Below are 27,901 nucleotides of genomic sequence, written 5' to 3'. Positions count from 1 at the left end.
AACCAAAAAAAATCCTAACTTCACAGGATAACTGTTTGCAATGAATAATTCAACCATCTGTCAGGTCCAGCTGGGCCCCATCCCTTCTCTTCACATGGAGTAACTCCTTTTTAGGTGTGATCAAAGAGCACCAGCATTAATTTGACAGGTTGTGAGGCACACTGCACATGCTGCCCACCTGAGCAACCACCAAGGGGGAGGACACAGGAAGAGGCAGAGTGAGAGCCCTTCCTCATGGGAAAGGAAAGCTCTGAAGAACAACTCTAAAAGTGGCAGAGTACACTATCCTAGGATGTGCGTGTGGGAAGCAATGACAGCATGACCAGAATCCATTCAGCACGCTCTATGTACAGAATCAACTAAAGCTGTAAATTGAAATTACCCATTCTACACTGTATTTCTGATCATTGACACACTTTTCAAAATCGCTGTGTATAGTCAACAGTCCACCTTATTTTCTTAATTTTGGCAAATCCTATTCCCTCCTCTCCTCTGCAGAAATTCCTATACAACCCATTACTATCAGTTATCAACCCAGCCTCTTCATATATGAGACATGGCCAACAGTACAGCTCCACTAAACCACTGCAATGCCTCCATAAAATGAGGGAAACACAGTCCTGAAAAACTGTTCCGGTTCCTTAAACAAAGCACATTAAATTTTATTCTAATAAAGTCTCTCTCAAAAGGAAATATTTAATGCAGAGCACAATGGTAAAAATTGCCCAGGAAAAAAAAACAAAACACAAATGGGTCTTTGTCTATCTCACAGCTGACAAAGGCTGAGCAGGAGGGAACAGACAGTTAATTGTTTTCCAGATCATTGTGGCAGGTTTCTGAGCACTTGCACCTCCATTTCCTTGGACCCTCAGCCCTGTTTATGCCCCATTAAGCACACAGGCAGAGTCTATACTTTCTGTGGTAAAATAAAAAGGTATATTCAGTTGGCAATTTTCTGTAAGGGGGAAAAATTCTAACACATTAGGGCCGTTTTTATCAGAAATTATTTTCAAAGCAGGCTTTTCAAAGAATGTGGCACATGTAGTGTTTTCAGAGCAGCAGCACTCAAGCTGCTGCTTGCCCAGCACTCAAACTCCCTGTGCTGTGGGGCCCAGTGAGTGGGGCAGACCTGCAGTCACACTATGAGATTTAGGGTCAAACTTTTTTCCATTTGACTGTAAAAGGAATTAAGAAGTATAGCCTGTTCATACAAGAGACAAGCCAATATAAACAGATTTTATTTTATGCATTTAAAAATGCTCTTAGGCCTTTTCATTCGAAAAGCGCTTTGAAGTGAAGAGACATGCAGCAAGCACTTGTGGATCCAGTTCCTTGAAGTCATATTTATCAACAATATAAAAGGCTGAACTGTAGCATATCTTGAATTAAAATCAATAAATAAGCTAAAATATTTTATATTACTTTCCACCAACATCTCCTTGTGTTCTCATTTGCACAAAAAATATTAAAAAGAAACACACACCGGATTATATGAAGTTATTATACAGCAAGGAGAAGCCCCTTGTCAACATTGAAAATGCAAACCCCTTCCCAGACTGTGATTTCAAATATCAAGATTGATAGAGACAGTTCATTTATTCAAACACAGAAAAGGCTAAATAGATTTCAATATTCTGCTGCTGGCATTGTCTCAAAAGGCAAAGACCCAAAATGTAGCAAAACCACTTATTAAATCCCCCACGGGCAAAACCACTTGGGCACCCCCACGGCCCAAGAGGCACTTTCTTTTTCAGAAGTGAATAGTTTTAAAAAAAGAGGCAGTCACAGCCAAAGAGGGTAAAAAAAAAAGTATCACGTTCTCCTTAACAGAATTATATCTCAAATCAATCCTTGCATAGGCAAGGCATAACTCCCTTCCTCTCTCTCTGATTTTGAACTGTTTGCACGCTCTCTTGACATTCAAGTTACATTTTCCCCCATCGGAGACAAATGTGAGAACAACCATTATTTAAAACAGTTATACAAGTGTTTCTGTCTACATCCAAAAGAGGCCTTTCACCTATTTAAATTGAAAAACTGTTTCCAAAGTACAAGGAGGCCTTGAAAAGTCCCATGTGTACTCTTCACTATATAATTACAAAGATAAGAGATGACACGTTCATTTTGGTAAAACTCCATTAAGCAGGCCTCCAAAGACAGAAAAATCTCTTATTAATGTGGTATTTGCTCTGTCACAAAGACATGAGACCATGTAGCAAATCTACCCCAGAAAGATTCCATCTAAAATAAGGCAATCAACTGGATTTGCAAATCCTTGTTCTGGTATTGTTACAGCTGGCATTTTATTACCATAACTTAATCACTTCCAAGTACTAGAAACTATTCTGGAAGGAACCCAGGGGTTATTTAAGAGTACTTTTAGTATTTCTGTTTTAATCAACATCAGTGTCTTCTCCCACCCCACAAGAAGATTTTCCCTTGAAAAGTGTTTTATAAAGGCAAAAAAAGAGATGGGAGGGAGGTGGGCATTTGGCACATTGAATAGTTGGTCAAAGCTGTGACTACTCTTTGCAACCCATCGGGGTCTCTGGAAACAATTCGATACTCCCAGCATTATTCACCATTTTATTTCTTATGAGCACAAACTGCAGAAAAAACTGCTGTCCTCTGACCATGAGTGGTGATCCAGCCTGGCTGCCACAGTGCACTATTTCAGTCAGGCCTGGCAGAACTGTGCCTCTTGCTATCAGTAGCTGCACACTGCCAAAAAGGTTGGGAAGCAGCGGGGCACCCCCACGGCCCAAGAGGCACAGTGTGACAGCAACTTCTGCTGCTGGAAGTCACGCACAGCTGTTGCTCAGTCACCCACAGCAGTGACATATGTCATACAACGAGCAGCAGCACTCATCTGGAATGATTCCAGCTCGTGTCTCTACATTTGTGCAAGCATTCCTGTACCATACTGACCTCTCCTTCCCTGTGCAAGAAAATGGGCATTTTAACCTTCCCTTTCCAACACTGCCATGCCCTCCCCAAGAGCAACACTGACTGCATCTGACAGGGACAGGGGCAGCACTTAACATTAGTGCTGCTGCAAAGCATAGGGAAAGGGAGGGCTCAGCTTTGCCTGGGAACTGCCATGCTGTAGCTCCCTATCTACTGGCCTTGTGCTCTGCTGCGGGGAGGCCAGCGAAGGCCGGCACACAGATCCTGCTGCTTCCCAAGGACAAGGACTACCAGTGCCAGCACAGGCTGAATTGCCACTAGTTTTGTAAACAAAGTCCTCTTCAAACACCAACCTGTGCTAGCCACAACCGTGTTTAAAAAAGGAAACAATAACAAAAAGCCCAGTGTGGCATTGTGGTGACTGAAGGCCGACTCACCGAGCCCAAGTCATTTGAAGAGCCTTATTATTTGTTTAACTGGAACATTTGGGTGTGAGAAAGCCAGCGGGCACAGCCTCATTCGAGCAGTGGGGAAAGGCAGAGGGAGCAGTGCTTACCAGGTCATACGCTGCCAGGACCTTTTTCTGCACGTCGGGCACGGTGCCCAGAGGCTCCAGGTAAGGAAAGGTGTCCTTCATGCAGAGGGCCACCGAGGGCGCGTTGTCGCTGGTGACGAGGCGCGAGGACAGGGTCAGGATGCACTGCTTGAGGCTGGCGATGGGCGGCAGCCCACACAGCTCCTTCACCGACACCATGGCGTTCTGGGCAAGGACACAAACACTTCAGCACGTGTGGCCGCTCACCACTCAGTCCCCCCGGCTGCCATCACCGTGACAGCCCTTTCCTCTTCTCCCCTCTGATGGGAGGCAGTGCTATCCTGCTGTTCACCATCCCCAGGCCCTCCACGGACCACGGGATTCCAGCTGACACAGGAATTCCCTGCCAGCCCCATTCTCTTTCCTGAAGCCTACCGCCAGCTCCAGCTTTCTCCCAGGCTCAGGCATCCCAACTGCCAGCTCTTCAGCTACTTTGCATTGCAAACCAGCCCTATCAGGGACAAGTTCTGGTCCCCAGCATATTAAGACATCAGCCTAAAATGCTATTTCTCTTCCCAACTGCTTAGATTCCAATCGCTTTTGATGCTGTAATCACTTTGTTCTCCCATCATTATCATCCTCCAGCAAGAACAAGTTTGACAGACCTTGTATTTCCCATGGGAAAGGCAAGCAGGAAAAACTCACTTTGTTTTCAGCCTTACATTATCACATCATAAAGAAACACACACACTCTTTCTCCTCCATAGGTCACATGTAAGAAAATCAATACTGGATATACAGGTCAAACGAAACTGACACACCAGGATTTATTTATTTACCAGGTCAGAGGATATACAGCTGACATGCACCCATCACTTAGCTTCTTGAGTTGTACAAGAAGTGACCAAGATGCACAAAAACCAAGTAAGATATTATAACAACCCATACCTTGCAAATGTTGCTCCCACAACTTGGTGAAAAAAACCCCAATAATCAGACAATTCCTGGCTATGTTTTTCTCATTAATTAAATATGACAGCATGCAGTTAAATCCAAAAACATGTCTTTACACAGCATTCCCCATAATATGATCTTTTACTGAACTTTTGCTTGGAAGGCACAGTAATACTGTTTCTGAATCAAATTCAGAGAATTTTCATTTATATAGTTCATATATAGTGCCTGACCTAGACAGAAGGTGGAGTCAGCAGTTCCAACTAGTTACTTTCAAGGCCTGAGGAAAGGAAAGGCTGGGAAGAGTTTCCCATTCTTAAAAATATGCTGAGACAATTCCTTTGAGAGTGATTTAAAACTTATGTCATTTTGTAAACTTTTCCAGCTGTCAACATTTCATTTGCTTTAGACTCCATCCAGAAGAGTGGGGTCAATGAAGTGCTACATGTTTTTCTCCTGTTTTTGAGAGAAACAAATGAACTGTTTCTTTTTCTTTACCAAGGAGATAGCTACAGCTGATTCCAGCTATTTATTATGGAAAACCCATTGTTTAATGCAACTCAGTTTTGTTTCTAGGCAGTGCCTGAAGCTCAGAATTGAGCTGTCCTTTAATCAACCCCCAGTCGCTCCCACCACAGAAGAGAGCACTGGGGATGCTGTTGTTTGGCTTTGCTGCCACTTCACATCCTGCCAAGCACCCAGGTCCAACCCAAGCCCTTGTGACAGTGCTGTGCACCTGGGCCCTGATGCTGCTGGCCACAGCAGGCTCTGCTGCACGCAGCAGCACGGGTGCAGGGACAGAGTGCCAGGGGACCTTCTGAGCCAAGACACGGCACTGGTGTCTGTGCCAGCCCTCAACCAGCCCAGACAAAACAGCTATTCAGCAGGGAGGAAACTGCAATCCAAGTGGCATTCACTGCCTATGTTGAACATCTGCAGCCCTGGGGCAAACAGCGGCAACACACACTCAGGAAAACATGCTGCTCTTTGCACAGTGGGTTTCTTTGGTGTACACAAGATCTTAATGACACATTCACTGACTGCTCCTTGTATTTCACCAAAGAAAATTAAGAGCATAACTCTCACTCAATTAGCAAAACAAAAGCTTGTGCATGTTTTTTAGAGCCAACGAGGAAATACAGTATTTGGGACCAGAGGCAGGGGACACTAAAATGTACCCTCAATTCTGCTTCCTCAGGGAAAAAAATCAACCAGTAAAACATATTTGGAGAGGGCATACTGACTTTTAAAACATTTCTGCCTAATCCTACATTTGCTTGTTAGCTAGCACCTGTAACTATCAGCCTGCCAATGTCCATTTATGGGTTGACAAGAGCTGTGGGTCTGAAGTTTCACCAGCTTCCACTAGCTTCAGCAAGCCTGCCCTAGCAGCAGCTCACACTGGGACTTTCACTTCCACACTCAGGCCACACCAACACATACAATGGAAGTCTCATACCTGCATATTTTCTCTCATGTCAGTGGCCTCTCGCAACGGGTGCACTGCCAGCTTAAAGATGTCATCAATAATCTTGAGACCGGTGTTCCTCAGCATGGTGTACTCCCTTGCCTTCTTCCCTATCCTCACTGAGAGGCTACGCTTCTGTGCCTTCCCGCCTCCACTTCGGTTGGTTATTGCAATGTGAACAAAGAGGGTAACGTGCTCCATGATATCGCCAACAAAAGAGCGCAGTGGGATGTGCCTGTATCCGGGCTGTAAGCACTCCAGTGGGATGGTGTACTGTCCTATGAACTCATCCCCAATGTAGTCATCGTCCAAAACAACAAAGCGGATCATGGCCAACTCTGGTAGATTGATCTGGAACTCAAAGCTTTCATCAAAAATAGGGTTATCACTGTTCTGCTGCACAGTTTTAGTTCTTTGTTCAGTGCAGTCTGCAGGAATCCCATGTATTTCTATGCAGACATAGGGGTCTATGACATCCCCTTTTGCACACGCACCCTTGGGCTTTGGAAAATTCTGCCCACTGATAATTTTGACATGTAGGACCTGCGGGGAGACGCCAGGAACAATACCCTTGGTATTTGCACTGAAGTAAGACACCTCGTCACGCATCACTGAAGGCCTGAGAACATACCCGCATCCCCCGTTCTGTAGAAACCAACCAGTGTGTAGGTCCATCATGGGCCCTGGGGTCTGATAGTTCATTGCCACTATCTGGCAACCACAGTTCCAAAAATCTTGAGGATTTAAGTTACTCGAGTCTATCCTCATAGCACTTGGATATACCCTGGACAGAAACTTTTTGTTGTAGTTAACAAAATCTTCAGGGTATTCGTTTGCAATCCGACTGGCTTCTGCCTCACTGAAGGAGCACATTTCCCAATAATTTTGAGATTTCATGGACGTCTCAAAGTCTTTGTACTGGATAGATTTGCATAGGGACACCAAGTCAGACAACTCCTTGCAGAGCCAGATCAGCTTTGGTTCCCTCGAGAAGTCTTCTGACAGTCTTCGGGATATTTCAGCCTCTTCATCTTCATCCGTGACCTCTCCTTCTAATACATCCTGGCCGCAGGGCAGTTTCTTTCCCTTCACAATGATCTTCATTTTCAGTTTCTCAGGTGATGGGAGGTAGGCTTCTGAGGATAAAGGTGCCTCTGTGTACAGTTTGTTTCCAAAGATTCTTTTCATGTGTTGCACCACCACCTTCTGCTGCTGTACAGAGCAGTGGTTCCCCAAGCACAGAATAAGAGGGTATTCTGAGGCAAAGAAGGCCAATTTGTTTATTACTTCGATGACATTTCGAAAGGCAAGTGGCGATGTCATGTTGTTGCGGTTACAAATAATGGGTTCATTATCTGGGCCATCACAGACATCCAGTTCAATACTCCGGCAGCTCATCTTTAAAGCTCTGACATAACCATTGATATCAGCCGGCCCTCTGAGCTGGTCTTCTATTAGATATGTATTGTGGGATGCATTGATGTAGTAATGTGACAAAGGCTGTGTCATGTCTTGGACAATTTTTTTGTGCTCTGGGTCAAAAATATCACATTCTGAGGACAATAAGTATTGAGTAAACCCATCAATGGCAAGAAAACCTTTCAACCGCCCTTCTTCAGAAAGCTCATACCTGCGTATAATATCTAGACACATTTCTTCTGTTATGTGGGTCACTCCTTGCTCAGCCTCTAAAAACAGCATGAGGTCATTGGCATCCAGGTACTCTTTGTTTTTGGATATCTGCACAAGTAAGAAATACACTTCAGGTCTTGTGCAAAGTTCACTGAACGCTTCACAAAACTCTTCTTTTGTCACTCGTGTCGTCAGTTTCTCTTTGCTCTTCTGAATTTCCTTAAATTTTAATCTAATCTTTGATTCCTTTAAGGTGGGGTTAAGCTTCTTTATTAGTTCCACAGCTGTATCTTCTAACATTATGCCATTGCCATCAACATCTGCTGCTTCGAATACAGCTTTTAACCAGGCAAACCGTGGGGTATTATGGCTGTTTTCCATCAAGTCCAGGGGTTGTTTGCTACGAGAAACTAAGTACCTTAATCCTGACACCCAAATATTGGCCACATCAGCTGAATTGGCAACCAAGTCAAGGGACTCATAGTTCTCACCATGAATTACTGACAGTGCACAGTCCTCAGAAATCTGATCTGCTAGTCCATTATTCCTGAATGTCTCTGTGTTCTTCCCTAGTCTGATTTCTTTTATAGCAGAAATATCAAGCTTGGCTTTGTCCAGATCCTTCTTGGAAGGCTCCCAGCGAAGAGCCTGCAGGTCAGGATCCAGAGTAAAAAAACGGTTATAAATCCGGGAATTTGGACGAACTTTCTTCAATTCACACCCAGCCTGCATAAAGCTGATACAGTCGCTGGCACTGCTTATTTTCTTCTCTGATGGCATGCTGCTGAAGGACACTGTTTTCTTTCTTCCACATTTTTGGTTTGAAGGATCCTGTGGAATAATTACATTAAAAGAAAATTAGCGGGTTTTCTTTGGCCATTCCACAAGTGCATAAATAATAGAAAAGGTACATTTATGTAAAGATAATTAATGTTCTTCTGAACCTCAAAACACAACATCTTATTCCTTCCCACGATTCAGTTCCCTACTGAGCTATAAAAATATACCAAGCTATAAAGCAACTTGACTGACTGTGGCATAAGAGATAGCAAGTTTTCATGAGTGACATTTGCAGCTATTAAACTGTCCTCCAGATCTCAGCAACTTGCTACAGCTGTGAGGAAGCAGTACCCAGTTGTATACGTTATGTCCAGTTTCAAAGCAGATATATCACACTCTCTTGTCTCCCCACTTGTTTGGAAAAGTAGCTATTCTGGTCATTTCTGTGTACAACAACTACAAAGCACTGCAGGAAAATAGACAGCCAGACAAGAAATCCAAAGCCTTTGCCTTTAGGATATATTTTCTAACTCCTCTTGAGAAAATACTCAGCCAGACATGTGAGTGTCTTCTCAGTATCAACTACTTCTTGTAAAGCCAGCTGCCTACAAAGCTGTCTGTAATGTTAGTGCAGCAACTAAACTTGAACCTTTCCCTGCATATTATCAATTCAAAACATCTCACAATAATTATGAAGTATAAATCATTCTTTTCTCTGCATGATTTCCATCTACCCCATTAGTAAACTATCCAACAGCTACCAAAAATATTTCTAAAGCATCACTTAAGACTGCAATTAATTGTGAAAGACTTGTTAAAATTGCTTTCCCTCCTATTTCCCTAGCCACTAGCAACACTTCCTTAGTTTTCTGCCTTCTGTTGTTGAAGGGACCTCAGCTGCCTGAATTTTTAATGGAAAAGGAGCTGCAAGGCAAGGAAATGTTGATGCTGGGACTAAGCACTCAGGCCTCCACTCTGCTGCCTCAGGCCCAGACACCAGACCAGCACCAGGAACCAGCTTCCCAACAGCCCCTGGGGATCTGCTCTGAGATGCCAAAACCCCTGACTCCCAAACCCTCTGCAGCCTGGACTTCCCTTCCCTACCCCAGCAGCTGGTTGCTCTCAGCTGCAGTTTATCTGCTGTGTCATTCAACCTGCTCAGGCAATACTCCTCTGCAAATCCTATGAATAAGCTCTAGCAGGGCCCTCCATCTACACATCTCTGTCCTTTGATGCTCTGCACCATCTGAGCAGAATCTTGTGTAGCTGCCCAAGCCACAGAGCATCAGTTCTGGTGCTCACAAGGATCTCTCCACTCTTCATTTGCATGTCTGTATAGACACTTTTAGCAAATTAGTCATATGAATGTTTCTACAGAACTGCTGCTGTCATTCACTCATTTCATTCAATAATATCCAAAATATTTCCAAACCCCCAGGCCCCTAACTACTGAATTTAAAGGCATGGAATCTACTGAGAGCAAAATTAAGACCTCTAAACTTCTTATGACAAAGATTTCTCATTAAACCAGTACAGAGACTTTTACTGACAAGAATAATTACTCTTGCCATTTATTTAGTACTTATGAGAATGGGTCTCAAAGAAACAGGAAGAAAGTCAATGAAGCAAGTGCCTCAGGTCAGCTACTTTTTAAATTACAGTTTTATGCTAAAATATTCTGTTCCTGCATTAACATACTGTGTCTTAATACATAGCTTTGGTTATGAACACCTCCAGGCAGTAGATGCTAATGAATACAGACGAATTTAGCAGATTACTCCGTGGGTTTTAGAAGAGCCTCTTCTTTTTTATTTCCTTATGTTTACAGGAGCAGTATTTAGATTTAACATTGATGATTAATTAGTATTATTTTCCTCAGATATTAGATGTATTAATGTCCTTGGAATCTGCAGTGATTCATTCCTTCATAGGTTCCTCAGGGCCAGACCTGGAAATCTCATCAGAGCAGCCTATCTGATTTATCTACAGGTCTGATATTTTGTCTTAACTAGGGAGGCACAAATGTTATGTAAATGCATTATTTTCTGCAAAAAATAAAAGACATTTATTTTTAGTTCCAAGATACCTGTGTCTTTTGATCAAAGCAAGTCAGGGAATTAATCAGCCCTTTTTCAGGTATTCAGCTGGGAAAAAAAAAACAACCTAATTGACCTCATGGACAAACAACAAAGGTTTCCTTTTAACATTCAGTTTTAACCCCTCAGGGATTTTGGTGGGGATTAGATTATCCTCTGTGTTATCTTTACCTGCTTTTATTTTTGATAGCTATTTCTGGTTTTGTACTTAGTTGTAAGTAAGGAACATCAAAATTGTTAAACAGCACTTCATATCAGAGTGCTTCAACAGCATTCATATCAGAGTGGGACTTCCCCGCATCTTTCAATCAATGGAACAGAATTCAAACCTAATCCACAGACTAATTGCCTACAATTAACAAAATTTAATTATTATTGACAGTGATGGGATTATTTTAACTGATACTAACAATGCCCTCCATCTAATGTATAATACACACTAACCCCACAAAACTGCAATTGCTAAGTGAGCTTACTGCTGCATCAGCTATTCCCCTCTTGGTCTCTCCAGACTAGGAGCAGACTCAGTCTTTCAAAGTGAGAGCTGTTATTTTAGATATAATGTGAAAGTTTTCATTCATAATTATCACTAAGTTAATTATTCTGGTCTTGCAAAAAGTCAAAAGTTGTTTCTGTAAGTTCCAATGCTGTTTTCTCAGACTGACAGCCCGGGCACTCACCTTTGCATTAGCACACTCCTAATGCTTGAACAAGGCACTCTGGATGCTGACACCATGGTTCAGCCAGGCCACACACCTCCAGATCCCCAGTGACCACCCTGGGGAGCAGAGGAGTGTCCTCCCACCACCGGGTCCCACTCACACCGATGCCTGGAGGGGACTATTTCCATACCCTATGTCTCCCCACCGATCTTATGCTTGTTTGACTGAGACTCCAGACTTTGTGCTCTAATTTTAGTGTAGCTATTGCTTTCTCTACCTTAATCCAATTTCAACAGATTGATCTTCTAAAACAAGACATCCAGCTAAGAATACTGTGCTGCAGTGTCTCCAGTGGCTAAACTGCTGCTCCATTTTACTGGATACTAAGAACAGGAACAAGTACAGCCACCCAACAAACTAAAAGCTGCCAACATCTTACATGGATAGATAGGAAACCTGCTACCTGCCAAGAACATTCCCACTGCAAGTTATCAAAAAACCTCTCCTCGGTGTTCATCCATGCAGGAGCACTTGTTCCTCTTCATTAACCAAAGCAATCAGAAAGCACAATTAGATGCAGCCCTGAATCTTGGAACTGGAAAGTCTATCTTCCTCCAAGATGCTAAGGTCATCAAAATTGATCTTGCCTAGGTAACAGGACAGTAACTGGTCTAGGACTGCCCTTTATCCTCAGTCACTTGTACTGATGGAACTGAATTTATTGTGGCAGTGAAAGATGAAGAAGAAAGGATGAAATTTGCTAAAAAAGATCTACATCAATGTGAAAATGAGGACCTAACTTGTAGATTTTTCACTCTAAGATCTTTCCTACCAGAGACAATCAAGCTCTTTACAAAACACTCTTCCTGAAAACAAACTCAATCAGTTTGCATGCAATGTGCAAGCATAGAAAGGAAATCCCTGCTTACATGGGAAACCCTGTGTTTCCAAGGCAAGACACTTTTCAAAGTGACTCAAAACTAGAGTTTCCTCCAGTTCTTTGGTTATCCCCTATAAGGAGATCTAACAGGACAACTCCATCTCCCTCCTGCTCCCAAGCCTGCACAGTATCAATTATATAAAATACCTCAAGACCTCAAACACAAGACCACGTCAATATGCACTCAAATTACAGCATATGCACCCCTGCTCTGAAATCATTAAGGACCAAGGAGATGTATCTGTGTGCTGGCCTGACTGCATCCTAACATTTTCTCAATGCTTCTAAAGGAAGGATTCAGAGCACCACTCTAAGCACACTCCCAAAATAGGAGAAGCTCTCCTGTTGAACACATCATCCTCGTCAGAGGGACTGGATACATAAACAGTAGGATCACTAAGCCATCAGCAGTTGTGGGAAAACTCCACCCCGTTCACCCTGACCTCTGACTGCTCAAACTTCTGCTGTTTAAATCAAAGAGCTAACAGAAATAAATAAGTGGGATTTTAAAAAAATGAGTAAACATGCTCTCCACCTCATCCCATCCTCTTTGTCAAAACTGTAGGACATAAATTGTCCATCTAAAGTTAGGAACCAGAGCAATGATAAGAACTAGATAGCAAACCTGCACAGAAAGGTCAAGCTCATTAATTATTATTTGTCTGAAATTGAGTTTCCTGAAGGCTCTCTAAAGCTTTGACAGTCTTCCAGGATTCTGCTAAAGAGGATAAGAAAGGCAAAAACCATCACTTACCCAAACACACCAAAAACCCTTAAAGATCTGCAGGGCTCCTGTGAAAGGATGTGAAATTCAGCAATAATCCCGAGAGATAAACTCTTTAAATGTGATTAAGAACTATTTCCCCAAAAAACAATTCATATTTTCACCAGATTGATTCTAATATTTGACATTTCTCCTGAACCTAGCACTAAGAATCAGTAATAGACAGCTTAGTCTGTCCTCACAAATAGACTGTAATAAACAGTCCTAAAAGCTATCTGCTCTGGAAACTCCAGATGATCCAGTTAACTGGTCAACTGATTACCAGATTTTCTGTTTTGTAAGAGAAACAAATTAACTCTAAGGATAATCTTGGGGGGCAAACTTTTAGACATTTCAGTTATACAAAGACAGAACCCCAGTCTCTGAAAACCTTAAGGCTTTCTGTACTTGTGGCTTTACTTGTGGTGGAAAATGTACCTTTAACGGGAAAGTAAAGAAGCCAGTGAGTCACTAATGGCACTCAAAGCACTGTGTAGCAGGTTGACAAATGACAGAGTAGTTTTTCTAGAATGAAGTAAGCCAGAGCAGGGAAGATTTATACAAACCATCCAAAAAACCACAAAGTCAAAGCCTGGGCCAGGGCTGCAACTGGATCTCATACACCTGTGAGGCTCAGTCCATTTGATCAGATGTAGGTCAAAGCTTGAACCCACAGTACCAGCACATGATCAGGACAGGTAGCAATGATCACTGGAAGCCAGTGTTCATCCTTAGCACACAAAGCTTTGTTCTGTAAATCTAAATGCCATGTTCTGACCATCCTCAGAGAGTAAGTATCCTTGGACTGCCCATTCTGCAGATTTAATCAACTCTTCTCACAGTCCCTGCTATCACACCAAATTAAGGAGCTAAACTCCCTCTAATCTTTCTTGGCAAGGCCTATAGGATCTAAGCATCAGGTACATACCCACTGTGACAACTCACATGTCAACAAAGAAAAGGCTGCCTACTCAAAATTCATCCAGGCTGACAACTCATGGCACGAAGCAGCTACCTTTGCACAGGGGCTGAACAGCCAAACCACCTTATCCCTGCTGCAGGCAGCTATGAGGATGCTGCCTGTTACACTTGGGCTAACACACAGCTCAGAAGATGGCAAGGGCAATGTTACTGCTGTGAGATCAACCTTGGTAGCCTCTTGAAAGCAAAATTCCTACTAATTCAGGGATTTGCGTACATGGGGAATAAAAACCAGATCCAAAATTTAACACTCACACTGTTAAAAGCTGAGCTACACACGTAATGGAACAAACAGAAAACTTATGGCCGACCAAAAATACAACATGGATACATACAAGAGAAACAGCTTCAGAACACAGAGTCCAACAACTCTCCAAATACCAAAACAGTCCCACTGGCATGTCTGCAAAGCCAGCGAGTTGTCACTAACCAGCAGCTTAACTCAAGCACAAGCTCCACACAGAAGCCTCAGCACTATCACAATTCATAGAGAGCAAGGACTAAGGGAGCTCAGACACAGGAAAGAAAAGTGTCCTGGGGAACTGTGAGTAATATCTGTATTTACAGCAGGCTTTCCTCAGCTCCCCAGGACTACCAGGATATTGGGTTTGGGAACTGGGCTCTCATCAAGACCTACAATAATAACTATGGCCAGCTTCTCATGAAAAAAGTCACCCTGCAAAATGGGTACACTGCAAGGGCAGGAAAACTGAGTGAAGACAATAATATCCCCATGGAGAAGATCAAGAGGAGGCAAGACTATAACGGCTTATCTGATTTCCTCTTTTGCTCCACTACTAAAAAACACTTTCAAGTACTGTTGTGTAAGACTGGAAGGAGATACAAAAGAATGTCTGGAGCAGATCTTCAGGAAAAACACCTGAACCAAAATGATTTGCTGCTTAAGAAATGCTTTGTTGTGTACTTGCTTTTTTCATTTTCTTTTTCAAATGACTAGCGCTACCAAATTTATTCCATTTTACCTTGAAGATGATTTACCTTTGCTGTTTAAATGACAAATTAGAGCAAAATAATAAACCAGCAGCACATAAAGACTCCATCTGGAAATGCTTTTTGGAAATGAAAAGCACACAATGCAAGAAGGGTTTCTTTTCTGGCATGATACCATGCTGAAGTTACTACTTTTCCCTTCTTTTTTAGAAGTAGGGCCATGAAGCCAAGGTTGAAAAGCTTCCAAGAGCACAAAAGAACATGAGAGTCTACAATAAGACTACCACTTTCCAGAGCTTTCTGCCATTGTTGCTGAAGTGTCATCCAACTGGTTTCCATCAGTGCAAGTAGCTCTCCCTTTATGCATTAAGCAACATCTACAGAGAGAAACAGATTCCTGTATGACACTTCAATACACACACACAATGCCTCCATATAAGCCTACAGAAGACACCACCTGATGAAGATTTTTCATGGATAATGTCCATCCTCCCTGAAGAAAAAGCCCCTTCACTAAGGACACCCCAAGTGCCAGATCTACTTCAGTTGGAAAGGAAGCTTATAGTTGGTAAGGGACTGACCCAGCTCATTGGATGTACTGTCTCCAACCACTACTACTCCCAAATATTCTACTATTTTCAAGTGCTTGGGTTGCTCACAGGCTCTAATCCTTCTTGGTCTGCAAGTGCACCTTGGACATGGATTGGACTCATCATCCTGCAGGGAATATAAAGCTGAGAAAGACAGAAAGACACTTTCTGTCTTCAAGCAGAAGTAGTAACATCAAGGTCTGGAAAAAGGGGATCTCAGCTGCAGCATTCCCAGGTGAACTCCATTGTACAAATCCTCATTCTGTAACAGAACCTCCTTTGAAGGCATCTGAGACAAAAATTAAGACAATAAGAGAATGCCAGTAGCAACTCAGGAGGAAAAACCAAATAATTTTAGAAAGACCTAACTAAGGAAAAACATGCCCAAGTGGTACTCCCCTTCATTACATCTCTAAATACTTGATTGGCACTGCATCTATGAGTGGGTAATTTTCACTGTCAAAATAATGGAAAAGCTGAAAAAAGATTTGATTAAGAATAAAAAGATGATTAGCATTACCTATTTCCGACATTATGGAAAACAGAGCTTGTCAGACTAACCTGATATCTGTGCTTTTATGATATTAAAAGTTTGGATGATACACATGAAGTCACTGTAATAGACTCTAATGTATTATGGTTTTTGCAATGTAGTTGACCTGGTAGTGAATGACATTCTGATTAAGAAGATACAGCAATAAAAATAAACTCAGAAGGCATTAAATTAATCAAACACAAGATAAATGATAACTTTCAAATACAGCAGTAAACGTGAAACACTTATCATGAAGAAATGCTTCAAATGGGATCCTGCAGGGACCCATTTTTTATCCCAAGGCTATTTAGCATTTTTAGTGTGACCTGGAAGAAAGCATAAAATCAATACACATGGAGTCTTGAGATGATACAAAGCCAAGTTTCAACAGTGATGAATAACAGAATGTGAGTCAGCAGTCAAAAGACTGCTTGACAGGCAATACATAAAAAAATAAGTATCTTCCAATAAGGAGCAAAATACAAGGTCATAATTCTAAAAACACAAGGGCCAGTCCTTATTTGCAGCACTCTGACACAGGAGAATAATTTTGGGTTAAAAAAGTCAACTTTGTCATCATGGATGATCAGCACAGAATATAACAGAAAGATCACACACAAAACAGTATACTTGGTTGTATAAATATAGTATCTACTCAGGATAGAAAAGTTCTAATATTGTTGTATTTGTCCACCATGTGATGCTCTCAATTTACAAACTACCTTGAAAATTGGAAAGTTCACAAGTGCCACAAGAATCAGGAAGATTTTGGAAAACACATTCAAGTAAGAGATTAGAGATTCTTTTAGTTTAATACATATATTGTCTGTATTGATAATTATTGTATTAGTATTAATAAAAATGTGCATGAATATAAGGAAAAAACTTAACAGACACCCCATGCCCTAATTAAGGGATATCTGGGCACTTTTATTCAGAATGTAATGCTATCAATTGAGTAGTTTAATTAAACCCTTAATAGATGTACTTTAAGAAGTCCTCCAAATTATATTTCCTTATGGATCCCCTAGAAAGTAAAAATGTGGACTAATGTTGTCATAGATTTTAGATCACAGAATATTTTGAGCTGGAAGGGATCCATGAGGATTGATTACGAAGATGATTATATAAAGATTATGTGAAGATCAGTACTATCAAGTGATACATTCTTTTAAATCCTGGAAATTGACACATTCAAAATCAAGCCAAGACTCTAAACAAGAAAAACAAAACTGACAATGGTCATAATGTCCCAAGGATGCTGGAGAGTCTTCATCACTTTTTCATCAGCACCTGACTCCTTCCAAAACGACATCCCACAAGATCAAACATGATCATTTAAGCCCTATTTAATGGGGAGCAGACCAGACTTCAGTGCTATTTTTTGGCCTGATTATTTAGGTATTAACTCAAAAATTAAATCTCGTGCTTTTCCAAGAGAAAACAGTTGAATGGGACTGTGCCTTCTGGTCTGGTATCATGGCACTGGAGATTACCAAGCACTGGAGGCCCAAAATAGGGTGACCAATTTAATTTCATTCTGAATCTTACAGCAGTCCTCCAGGAATAAAATGTGTAATCCAATAAGCCACACAAATCTCAATAGGCTAATCACATTATTTTAAACCCTTTTTAATCAACTTAGATTATTTCTTCATTAATCACATTTATGCCAATTCAGATCAGCCCCTATACCTAAAATTAGCGATGAAGTTACAAAAATCAATAAAATTAGGTAACTAAACTGGTTTAATGGGATTTTTTAAAAAATTCCAATTGTCAGTCATAACTGAATTATTAAATAGGTTGAGATAAAATACATAATGCTGAATATGAAATATATGGGCAAGACAGGGCAGTGTTTTATCTGACCTATAACGCACAGGTCCCTGCGCAGCCCCGGCCCTGCGCAGCTCACCCGTGTGCGTGGAGGTGGCACTGTCCCCTTTGTGATTTATTAACCCTCATGCAGACACCCTGTCAACAAGCTCCATCACAAAGGAAGGATCAGGGAAAGCTTTCTGATTGCTCCTCTACAATATAGGCACCGAAATATGGCTGTACTTAACCACAGGCTCAAAAATTCCTCAAGTATTTTTTATTCTTATTTTACTCCCATCTACAGCTTTTTAGCTTTGCATCTATGGGCACAGTGCATAGCAGACATCCCCCTTCAGCACCCCTGGGCTGAAAAGCAAGGTTTACATAAATCATGCCTGCTGGTATCAGAGCAGTTTCAAGCCATGAAATGTGCTCCTACACTGCTAAATGAGTTGGCAGGGCTGAAAACAACGTACAAGTGAAACAATTATTTCAGTTGTGCACTTAGCAACGGTATGACAAATTAAACATCTCCCTTACAAGCAAAACACAGATTTTTCCATTAATAGAAAGGAAAGAAGGATTCAAGAAACAGCTGTGGTAGCCTCATTAAATCTTATTATGTGACTCTCATAAGTAGGCACATTCCAAATTTTTACCAATGCAGACACAAAATGTTGTCATTACTCATCAAAATAAGTAGTAAATTAGGCAGGTTACAAGCACCTTGATAAGCTGCAAACTGCAGCATCATAAACATCCAATTTTTTTAAAGAATAACTGATTTGCTATGGAGATGTGCTACAATTTTTAATTGCAGTCCTTCAAAATTATCCACCTTCAAGGGCAAAACTCTCCTATTTCCCAGAGCCCATATCTTAGGGAGAAAAAAACCCAATTGCTTATTTGGTTTAGGATTTTTTAACAAATAAAGGAATGCAATTATAATGTAGTTTTGGTCATATAAATACATTTGCTGAATAATCATAAATCTTTTATCTTAGAATTAAACTATGTGCATTCCTGAGTATTACAATCCCTTGGGTTTTATACATGAATTTTTACAGTTTAAGTATATCACCAACCTGGTATAATTGCCTCCATTCAGTTAATATTAATTTTATGAACTAGAGGTTAAAGGGGTTTTAGAAAAAATTGAACTCTAACCACTGTATAACTACACTTCAGCTGCTACATAACTTAGCACTTATGTGGAGAAAGTAACACCTCAAATCTGCAATAGTTTTGTACACTTGCAACATTTAGAAAATGTTGAGCAAGAAGAAAAATGTTGGATTTGCAGCCAGAAGAGTGGGAACCTCCTGGCTTCTAGTTCAGTTCAGAAGCCCAGGAAGACTTTGAGGAAACACTATCTGCTCTGGATTTGTCTCATGGTCTGCACAAGACTCAAAAATGTTTCTGACACACCAATCTCAGCACCTTCGGAGAAAAGGCATCTTCTGCCAGGGTCTTCATCCATCCCCTCATGGGGGACACATGGCAGAAAAAGGGGTGTCTAGCACTGGGGGCAGGAGCAGCTGGGCTGGGGTTTGGAGAAGCTTTTTGTTTTAAGAGGTCCAAGTTTGGTATTTGCCTTCTCGAGGACAGAAAGCCTCAGGCCCCACTGCTAAACCACAAGCTTCCCTTATCTTGCACAGTTGTCATTCACACCAACACTGCCCAGAGCAATTTGAGAGGGCACTCAAGGACACTTAAACACTGGCCACAGTTTTGTGAGTGTGAACAAGTGGTAGCAGAAGAGTGACATAAGTGAGCACTGGGAACCACTTCTGCATAGACAAAAATCAGCTCAGAACTCACGGTTCATTCAATGGGTCCTTTAAAATAGGTTATGATTTGCAACAACTGTGTGATTCAGTTGTTGCTCATTTTAAGCTTTAATCTTACAAATACTTACACACACTTAGTCCCCACGGTCACACTGTTCATTTGTTAATATTGTATTTAGATTAAAATAGCAGTGACTGTGCATTTGTTCATCCAACAGCTCCTCAAATCCTTTTTAAACCCCAGTGCTCTGGCTTTTTGAGACTTTTAAAGGTAATCCCTCCCAGCAGAGAAACAGATTCTAAATTTAATGGTGTTTTTTACAAAAGCAGGTACAGTGAAAAGACAAATGTTGAGAAAAAGTCAGCTTCTTCTTGAATTATCAGCTCCTTTCCTTCTTTCTTGTTATTTTTCATCAATTCCTTAAGTTGGATGTATGAGCAATGAATGCTCCCAAACACATATACTTTTCCCCTTTATTCACCTTAGAGCAACATCTCTATTCAGCTGCAGGACTTGCTAACTCTTGGAAAGAAGAGGCCAGAGGTAAGCAAGAAAGCACCCTGGAGGAAACCAGGAGCAGTGAATGCCCTGGACACAGGGGAGCACACCATTCTCAGGCTGGATGCTCCAAACCCAGCAGACCTGGGAGAGGCCAATGTCTGAGCTCCATTTTTACAGATGACACTAGTTTTTCCTAGCTGGTTGCCTCAGGAAAACAATATTGCTGTAAATAGACTGCTTCAGATTTTTTTTGTGTCTGTCTTTAAATGGAATACTAAAAAGGAGAAAAATAGAAAAATAATAGAAAAATTTAGAAATCACCTGCTTTGCTTGTCAGCTTTCCATTTCAAAGCTCTTGATGAAATTTCTCATCTTAACCCTAAAGCAAAGCTTTATGCAATGAAGGGATAACATATTTTATATCTGTTTAATTATAATAATGAGGACTTTGGTAATGCATTTAGAAGAACTACAGTCTAATCAGGGCTGTAACCAGAGAATTGCTTTGTTATACCCAGGAGAATTTGTCTGTCTTAATTAAGTCTCCTCTCTCAGACACAGAACACAGAGGCTCTTTCATCTGAGCTACCTTATGTAATTGCAGAACAGCTCTACTTGCTTCATACAGCATGCATTGTTTGCAGTGCAGTTTCTAACACTATCATCGTGTTTCCTAAAGCAAAAATATAGAAAAGAAAGAAAACAGCCTGAACAATGTCCTTGGATATGGTAAATGGTATGCACATACTTCTGTCTTGTAGTTCAGCAGAGGCTGCAGTAAAATATGGATGCCCTAATGCTCACATTGATCCAAATCACACTGAATTCCCTTAGTTCACACAAGGCAATTGTTGTTTATTTAGCTCAATTTAATGAATGCAGAATCTAGCCCACAGGAGCAATGTATGAGATCTGTGGAAGTCCCATTCTTAACTGTACCATTTTTTCTGGCTATACTATTTTAAGGCATCTTTGGAATCAGGAGAAAAGTACAAAAGCACTGTAACAGTACCAGATATTTTACACACAGAGTAACAAAAATTAAATATTTTTAGAACTACCATAGACACTAAACTCCAGACCTTATTAATTTCAGTGGGTTTTGTCGCTGCTGTTTTCTCACTTTGAATCAATATTGAAGCTTATTAAAAATATGTTCCTCCTTATGCCTATACATAAGCCAAATCAATTTCTTTTCTTTCCCATAGGGTGTTTTCATCTAGGATCATTAGTAACGAAGAGAAAAATAATCAACTCTTGGTAAAGCAGTAAAGTGGCAAACATGTTTCTTAACTGTGTACTCTGGGAAATAATACATTTCTAACTCATTTTGCAAAGACAATTAAAAGTGACACATGACCTGTCATTGAGTTGCTCAGCTACTAGGTAAATTGAGGCACATCAGATACTCTGTAATTGCTAAATTACTCTGTTGATCAAAGCACACTCTGGTAGCTCAGCAAACTGAAATAACATTACTGCCCTCATATAAAAGGAATGTTCTACCCTGCAACCATTTGCTGGTATTTTAAAACTCAAACACTGATTTCAGAGCTCCAAGTGAAATGTGTAACTCAACAAGCACTGCACTGTGCACCACCACAGCAATACAGAGATTTTGGTTGTAAAGTTGGCATAACCCCACCTCAATCTGTGGTTCCTTCCTAAACTCTCACAGAAAACTGTTTTCTCCTATTAATAAGAATGTTCCCAAAATAAACTCAGGTGCACTTTTCACTGGGAAAGCGTACGAAACTATGAAAACTACACCATCCAGAAATCACCCAAAATACTAAATTACAAAGGACAAATTTTGAAGGGGTCTGAATATATCCTTTGATTTCAGGGTCAACATGGTTATCAGAAGCAGGAGAAGTGATGTAACTAAACCTGTGAAGAACTGAAGGGCAGAACACTTTTAGAGTATTAACTGAGCTGGGCTGTTACCTCCCACAGTTTGGAGTTTACTTTTGGTGACACACTCATTCTGGATATCCTTTATGCTAAGCTTGGAGCTTCCTCTTTCTCTGCTGCCTGAAAATATAGGGCTTGAAATCGAATTCTGAAATCCAATAGGCAAATACACAAGACTGTGTATGAAGCAGGTTTTCCTTGCATCCTGTTTCTGAAAAATTCAAGTACAGATGTCCCATATATTGGACACAGAGTCAGAGGTACTTACAACCACTGAAGCTACAGATCTGACTCCAGAGTGATATCCACATAACAAGTTCCATTACTTCACTTTGCACGAAGCACAGATCTGATGATACATCCCCAGCTCTTGCTGAGTCAATGAAGCGTTTAAACACAGATCAACTGTATTCAGTGAAACTTAAGAGATATTTTAGTGCTTTGCTGATCTCTGAGGCATCTACAATCATGCAGGAAACAGAAGGCAGACATGCTGTGAATGCTGCTGACATGTTGTAATACCGAGCCACAAAGCCACCCTTCTGTTTTCAGAGACTGCTCGAGCTCTGTATCAAACCTACATGTTTTGTGAATCATATCTTCATGGTAGGAATGTGGCAGCACGCAGCAGAAATAAGTCAAACAGTTGTCTTGGTAAAATAAAATGTTTCTTTGCAGAAAAGACACCACACATCATTCCCAAGTGTTTTTTTCAATATGATTGCTTGGAATATCTTCCAGAAAAAAGACAGACTACATACCTGAAAAACAACCCTTTTCATTTCTGACCGTAAAGATAATCTGAGGGCAGGCAGGAGACATGGACTTGAAGCCTCTTAACCTGAACCATAACCCTTTCACTATGAGTTCCCCAATAATTAAGGTACAATAAATGGCTCAGTTTGGATAATACCATATGGTGGTTTCTTAAAAGTTTCATGGTAATTGTTTTTCCTTCTTGTATTTAAGAGCTCTTACTCACATAATACCAGAAAACATACACAGAAGTGCCTCACTACCTCCGCCATTTCCTTTTTAAAGACACTTACACTGATGACATGAAAAAATGTTTCTTTCAGAGACCTTGTGCAGAGCTCCTGCACAAACCCAAAACCAGGTTCCAAAGCAGTCCATATGCACAGCCTCACCATGAAAATTACATGCTGCCCATGGCTTAATCAGAATTTTCAGAGACAGAAAATGTCTCTTAAGTTGATCAGATGCAGGTGTTTATTCTACTGGGAAAAATGGAACTTAAGGCCTGGAAAATCATCTTGTGTTTTCTATTTAAGCCTTTGCAAAGAGACAATGTTTGGCAAATAGATGCATTTTAAATACACATCCTGGACATGTTTATACTCCATTTGTGACTAACACAAGGAGTTGAGAGTAAAGCTGTGCTAAGTCCTGTGGCTTGAGACAGGGTACATGGGTGTGAGCACACAGACACACAAACACCAATGTGCAGCTGTGAGAACGCATCACACAGCTAAGACAAAGCCATGAAGGGATTCCACCAACACCCTTCCAAATGCAACCTGCATAATAATAAAAAAAAACTTGGTACATTCTGAGGCATTGCAAGAGCAAACATTTTCTCCACACAAATCTCTCCTTGAAGCCTAGAGGGCAATAGCATCTTGCAGGGATGATTACACAGCATCCAGAAAGAGACAGAGAAGCAGAACAGGAAAAGAACTCCATCAGAGAGAAACTGGGAAAACCAGCACAAAGCTTCTCCCTCTATAATTATCTTGGTAGAATAATGGCAGAATTATACAAAAAGAGCAACTAGAGCCCCTTCCAGCAAACATTGCTACTGCCTGGATTAATCAGACAGAGCTGTTCCTGAAACTGATACATAAATTGACATTAGTTCAGTCTGCATGTATAATACCAATTCAATCTCATTTTTCATAGCAAATTATGTTGGATTTTAATTAAAATCTTTTAACTGAAAATTAAAATGTCAGTGGTGATGCACAGATGCTGCCGAACCAATTTATCTTCTCCTTAATGCAAATAAAACAAAAAATAAGAAGAAACACCTAAGAGCAAGAGTTTGAAGCAATAGTCTGTTCAGCCAGCAGCAGGGACTGGCACCACAGAATTAAGTTTCAGGGGTCTATTTTCTTTCTATACTCACCTTTCACTACCAGTAATATGCCAGCAGGATCAGGGACTGCCCAGCTGAACTCTATTAGACAAATAGCAGGAAAACAAAAGCAAATAGCTCCTAAATGCAGTATAGCAGTAATAATACATGACTCAGGAAACTCCAAACAGCTTTTTCACTCACCAAGCCAAAAATGGCCCCTTAGCAAAACAGAAGCCTTGAACTCCACTAGCAACCCACACAAACACACACAGTGTGTGATCATCTGCCTCAGCTTCCTCCAGCATTTGGGTGGGACTCAAATGCAGTGGCTGAACACCACCTTCCACCTCTCCAAAAACATTCACCAGGGGAGAAGTGATAACAGGGGAGCCATGCAGTGCAACACCCATTTTCCACAGTCATTGCTCTAGAGAAGCCTAACCCCACTTCTTCCCACTGCTAATTGCTTCAAATGACCTAGAGTGGTTTGACATACCAGCATTTACCTACCAACAGCTCCTGGGGGTGATCCCCAAAGCCCATTTTGGACCTGCTCCTAACTTCAAACTCATAACAATTTTAATCAGACTGTTCAATCTACACATCCACAGGATCACTGTCACAAAGTGAGACCTACAGCTCTTCTCTCCAAAGCTATGGTTTCTGATATTTCCAGAGGTTCATCTGGAAATATGCTTCAGCCTGAATTTCTAAGTGCACACATGTTTTGGGCCCAGCACCATACACAACCAGGCTCTACTGATGCTGCTGGTCATTTGCTGAAACACTTTCTCTGAATCCACAAATAAAGCCCATTCGATGACTTAATTTCATTTTCTAGCCATGAAATAAATAAGAGTGACAATGAAATGTTGCATATTGCAATGTACTCTTACAGTGAGTGAGGAGCCCTTAAGGAGAGTGGGAACATAAACAAAAATAAAGGCATGAGTCACAGAGTTCAAGTCAAAGAAAAAAAGGGAAAAAGACCAGAGAGAATAGCAATACACAAAGAGGGTGAAAAAATTAGAAACAAAGGACAGAAGAAATAAACAGGGGCCCATGTAGAAGTGGCTGTCAGGCATCAGCAGCACACTTCAGAAGGGGACAAGATAGAGCTTTTGACACCTCGCTCAGTTCAGCTTTCCATCCTCATTAAAAAGGCATCTGAAAAAGAAAACCTTGGTTCTCCTGAGAGCACATTTCCTTCTCAACAAATGTTACTGACAGTTGCACTATTGACGTCAATAAAAGGCGGGTACTTTAATCACTAGAGCTAGTTTTGGGTTGCTGATTTGATGGTGAGCTGCTGCTCCTGCTGCTAATGGTTTGAGCCTAATTTTGTGGCAATCTGACTGTATTCATCCTTAGCTTCCTTGCTGCTGAGCTAACATCACTCTAACTGTCAGGTCCTGGGAACTGAAAATTATTTCTCTACAGTATTAAAACAGCTGAAAAAAGAAAATGGATATTACTAATGGGCAGCACCAGCACTGATGTTTGAAAAAAATATGGCAGTTCCACAGAGCTGAATTACATTACATATTTGCACAGGGCAATTTGTACAGGAAATGCTCTTCTCCTTAAGTGAGTCTTGCTGTTAAAACAGATCAGTCTGGGGAAAAAAAAAGAATAGAGGTCAGAATGGGAGAAAAGCCAGCCTGATCTTTTCATCTGCCTGCAGAGCACCAGCACACCCCCATGCAGCCCTGCACAGCTAAGACTGGGGCTTCAGAAGGCAATCAGCAGTTCTTATCCTTAAGACTAAAGGTCAAACTGAACCAAGCCTGCAGTGGCAGCAGAGGCACCAGTGAACGCCCAAAGGCAGAGACGCACCAGGGTAGCCAGAGACACTCAGTGTGTCACCACTTCACCAGCAGTGGCTCTGCCCTAACTTGTCAACAAACAAAAGCATTTTGTGCATGACTGTTTCCAAGGGTTTCCTTCTGCTTGACCTTTGCAGACCTGAGGCAGGTTGGCCAGCTGGGTAAGCCCATCAGCCAGCACAGAGGCAGCAAATGCCTGAGACATGCAAGACACCCCCCACTCATGCGTGCACATGGTGACTCACAGCATCCATTTCAGATGCCAAAACTGTTTAATAAACTACTAGTAGACTTGAGGCTTGAAATTTCACAGGGATGTTTAGACTGAGAGCTTATACAGTGACAAACTTCTGGCTTTGAAAAAGGCTGTTAAAACCTATCTTTGGTCGTTTACACATCCTCTCCTAGTGCGAGACCTGCCATCTGCCTGCTGTGATTTGCCAGTTACGCTGCCTTATCCACAGGCACCGCGCTGCTAAAACACACAGGCAAAAACCTCTCTTGGTGTTCTTACCCACACACTGCTTTAGACCGAGAAGGAGCAAGTGGCTTCGGGTTAGAGGCAGAGGGCAGAAGGACTTGGTCATTTGTACCATAAGCACTGCCCTACAGAGAGGCTTTTCCTCTCCAGGAGCACTGAGAAGCAGTACCACCCCCAAAGTCCATGCAGGGAATCCCAGTGAGCTGGCACCCCTCTGCTGCCAGTGCATTGCCAGCAGCCCCTCTATCACAACTGCACCCACCCCTAACAACTCCACCACCCTGCTTTTTGGACGCTATGCAATGACAACAGCTCATAAAACTGTCATTTTCCAAATTGTCATTTGTCTTCCTCCCACAGACCCCTCATTCGACCTTAGACACAGTCAAATTCTCCTCCCTTGCATCAGTTCATCACCTGCAAGATCAAAACCACTCATGTTATTTCCATTCCTGCTCCAATCCACAAAAGCTGACCTGGGGGACCAGCACATGGAGCAGCAGCAGTTGTGTGTTCAGAGGACTCATTCACCTGGCATACAGTAAAAATTCATGTCCCCTGTTCCCTCTTCACCTGCCTGAACCCAAATGTATACAGTACACTGTTTAAGAGGGAGGTAATTTGAATTAAATAGTAGTCCTAGCACATTCCAGGAGCATTCCTGAAAACCAAGCATTTGGATGAATTTTCTTCAAAAGCCTCTAAACAAACACGCAGCTCTACTGTAACACTGCTGCTTTCCCCTTACCTTAGTAACTGTAGGAGACTATTTAGCTCATTCCCCTTGCAACATAAAAGCCATTTCTCCAGTGAAGCCTCTACATTGTAGATGGCTATTTTTTCCTTTATCATGAGCCTGCTGACAGTCTCTTTCCTAGGGAGGCAAAGCACCCCGCTGAATGATGAAGGTGGCGGCAGAGAAGCAATCACACTTGCACAAGGGACCTCTCCCAGGGTTTTACGCTGTTTGCAAAGGCCTGACTCCAGTGCCAGGCTGGCTGTACATCACTGTGATTACACTGACTAGGTTATTCTGATTTACAGCACAGACAGACAGAGAGGCAGGAAATTGGCCCAGCAATGATGTACTAATGTCTACTCTCCTCCAGAAGCTCAGGGCCTCAAAATACAAACATTTTTAAACCATGTTTTTGATAAGCATGACAAATCATATAAAGTCATTACAATTTTATTAGAGGAAACATTTTCAAATGCATTGATTAAATTAGGAATGATGACTTGGACCTGAAGTTATAAACCTCTAATCTCATCAGCACTAATGACCTCCTGAAATAAAAGGGAGGAAGTCAGCATCCTCACAGCTCAGACAAAGAACGCACAGCACACGACAACAGCTCTTATCAGCCATGCTGCAATGGATAACACTGAGAAGACAAAGACTGTGGAGAGCGAAACCACAACCTACATGTTAAAAATAGCTTCAGCTATCTCAGATTTTAAACCCTGTTTAAAACTACTTAATTCTTGAGCTCCAATCAAGTCTCTCCAAGATTGAGAGACTTACTGTAATCAAAAAGCAGCCTATATAATAGTAATGTTACTCTGTATGTATTCACAATGAAGTATATGGAAAAATATGAAATGTGTTTGACCTATAATTGTCTTCCCAATGCAAATGGCTTCTGACATGCATATTCCAAAGTGTAAGTTATAT

At 41.4% G+C, this 27,901-nt stretch overlaps 1 protein-coding gene across 2 annotated transcripts in view; it reads right to left on the bottom strand.

Annotated features, from left to right (window-relative positions):
* Positions 1-27,901, bottom strand: part of PLCL1 (phospholipase C like 1 (inactive)) — a 189,000-nt gene that overhangs the window by 32,618 nt on the left and 128,481 nt on the right. For both annotated transcript variants that reach the window (XM_071434584.1, XM_071434583.1), the window contains exons 2-3: positions 5,856-8,327; positions 3,464-3,667 (exon numbers count right to left, since the gene is read on the bottom strand). In XM_071434584.1, coding sequence (XP_071290685.1) covers positions 3,464-3,667; positions 5,856-8,327 — 2,676 coding nt within the window. The remainder of the gene's footprint in view (positions 1-3,463; positions 3,668-5,855; positions 8,328-27,901) is intronic.

The sequence above is a fragment of the Agelaius tricolor genome, unplaced genomic scaffold, assembly GCF_023055355.1.
Source record: "Agelaius tricolor isolate 1412-34295 unplaced genomic scaffold, bAgeTri1.0.p SCAF_10, whole genome shotgun sequence".
Lineage (NCBI taxonomy): Eukaryota > Metazoa > Chordata > Aves > Passeriformes > Icteridae > Agelaius > Agelaius tricolor.
This window is presented reverse-complemented; position numbering and strand designations above follow the sequence as displayed.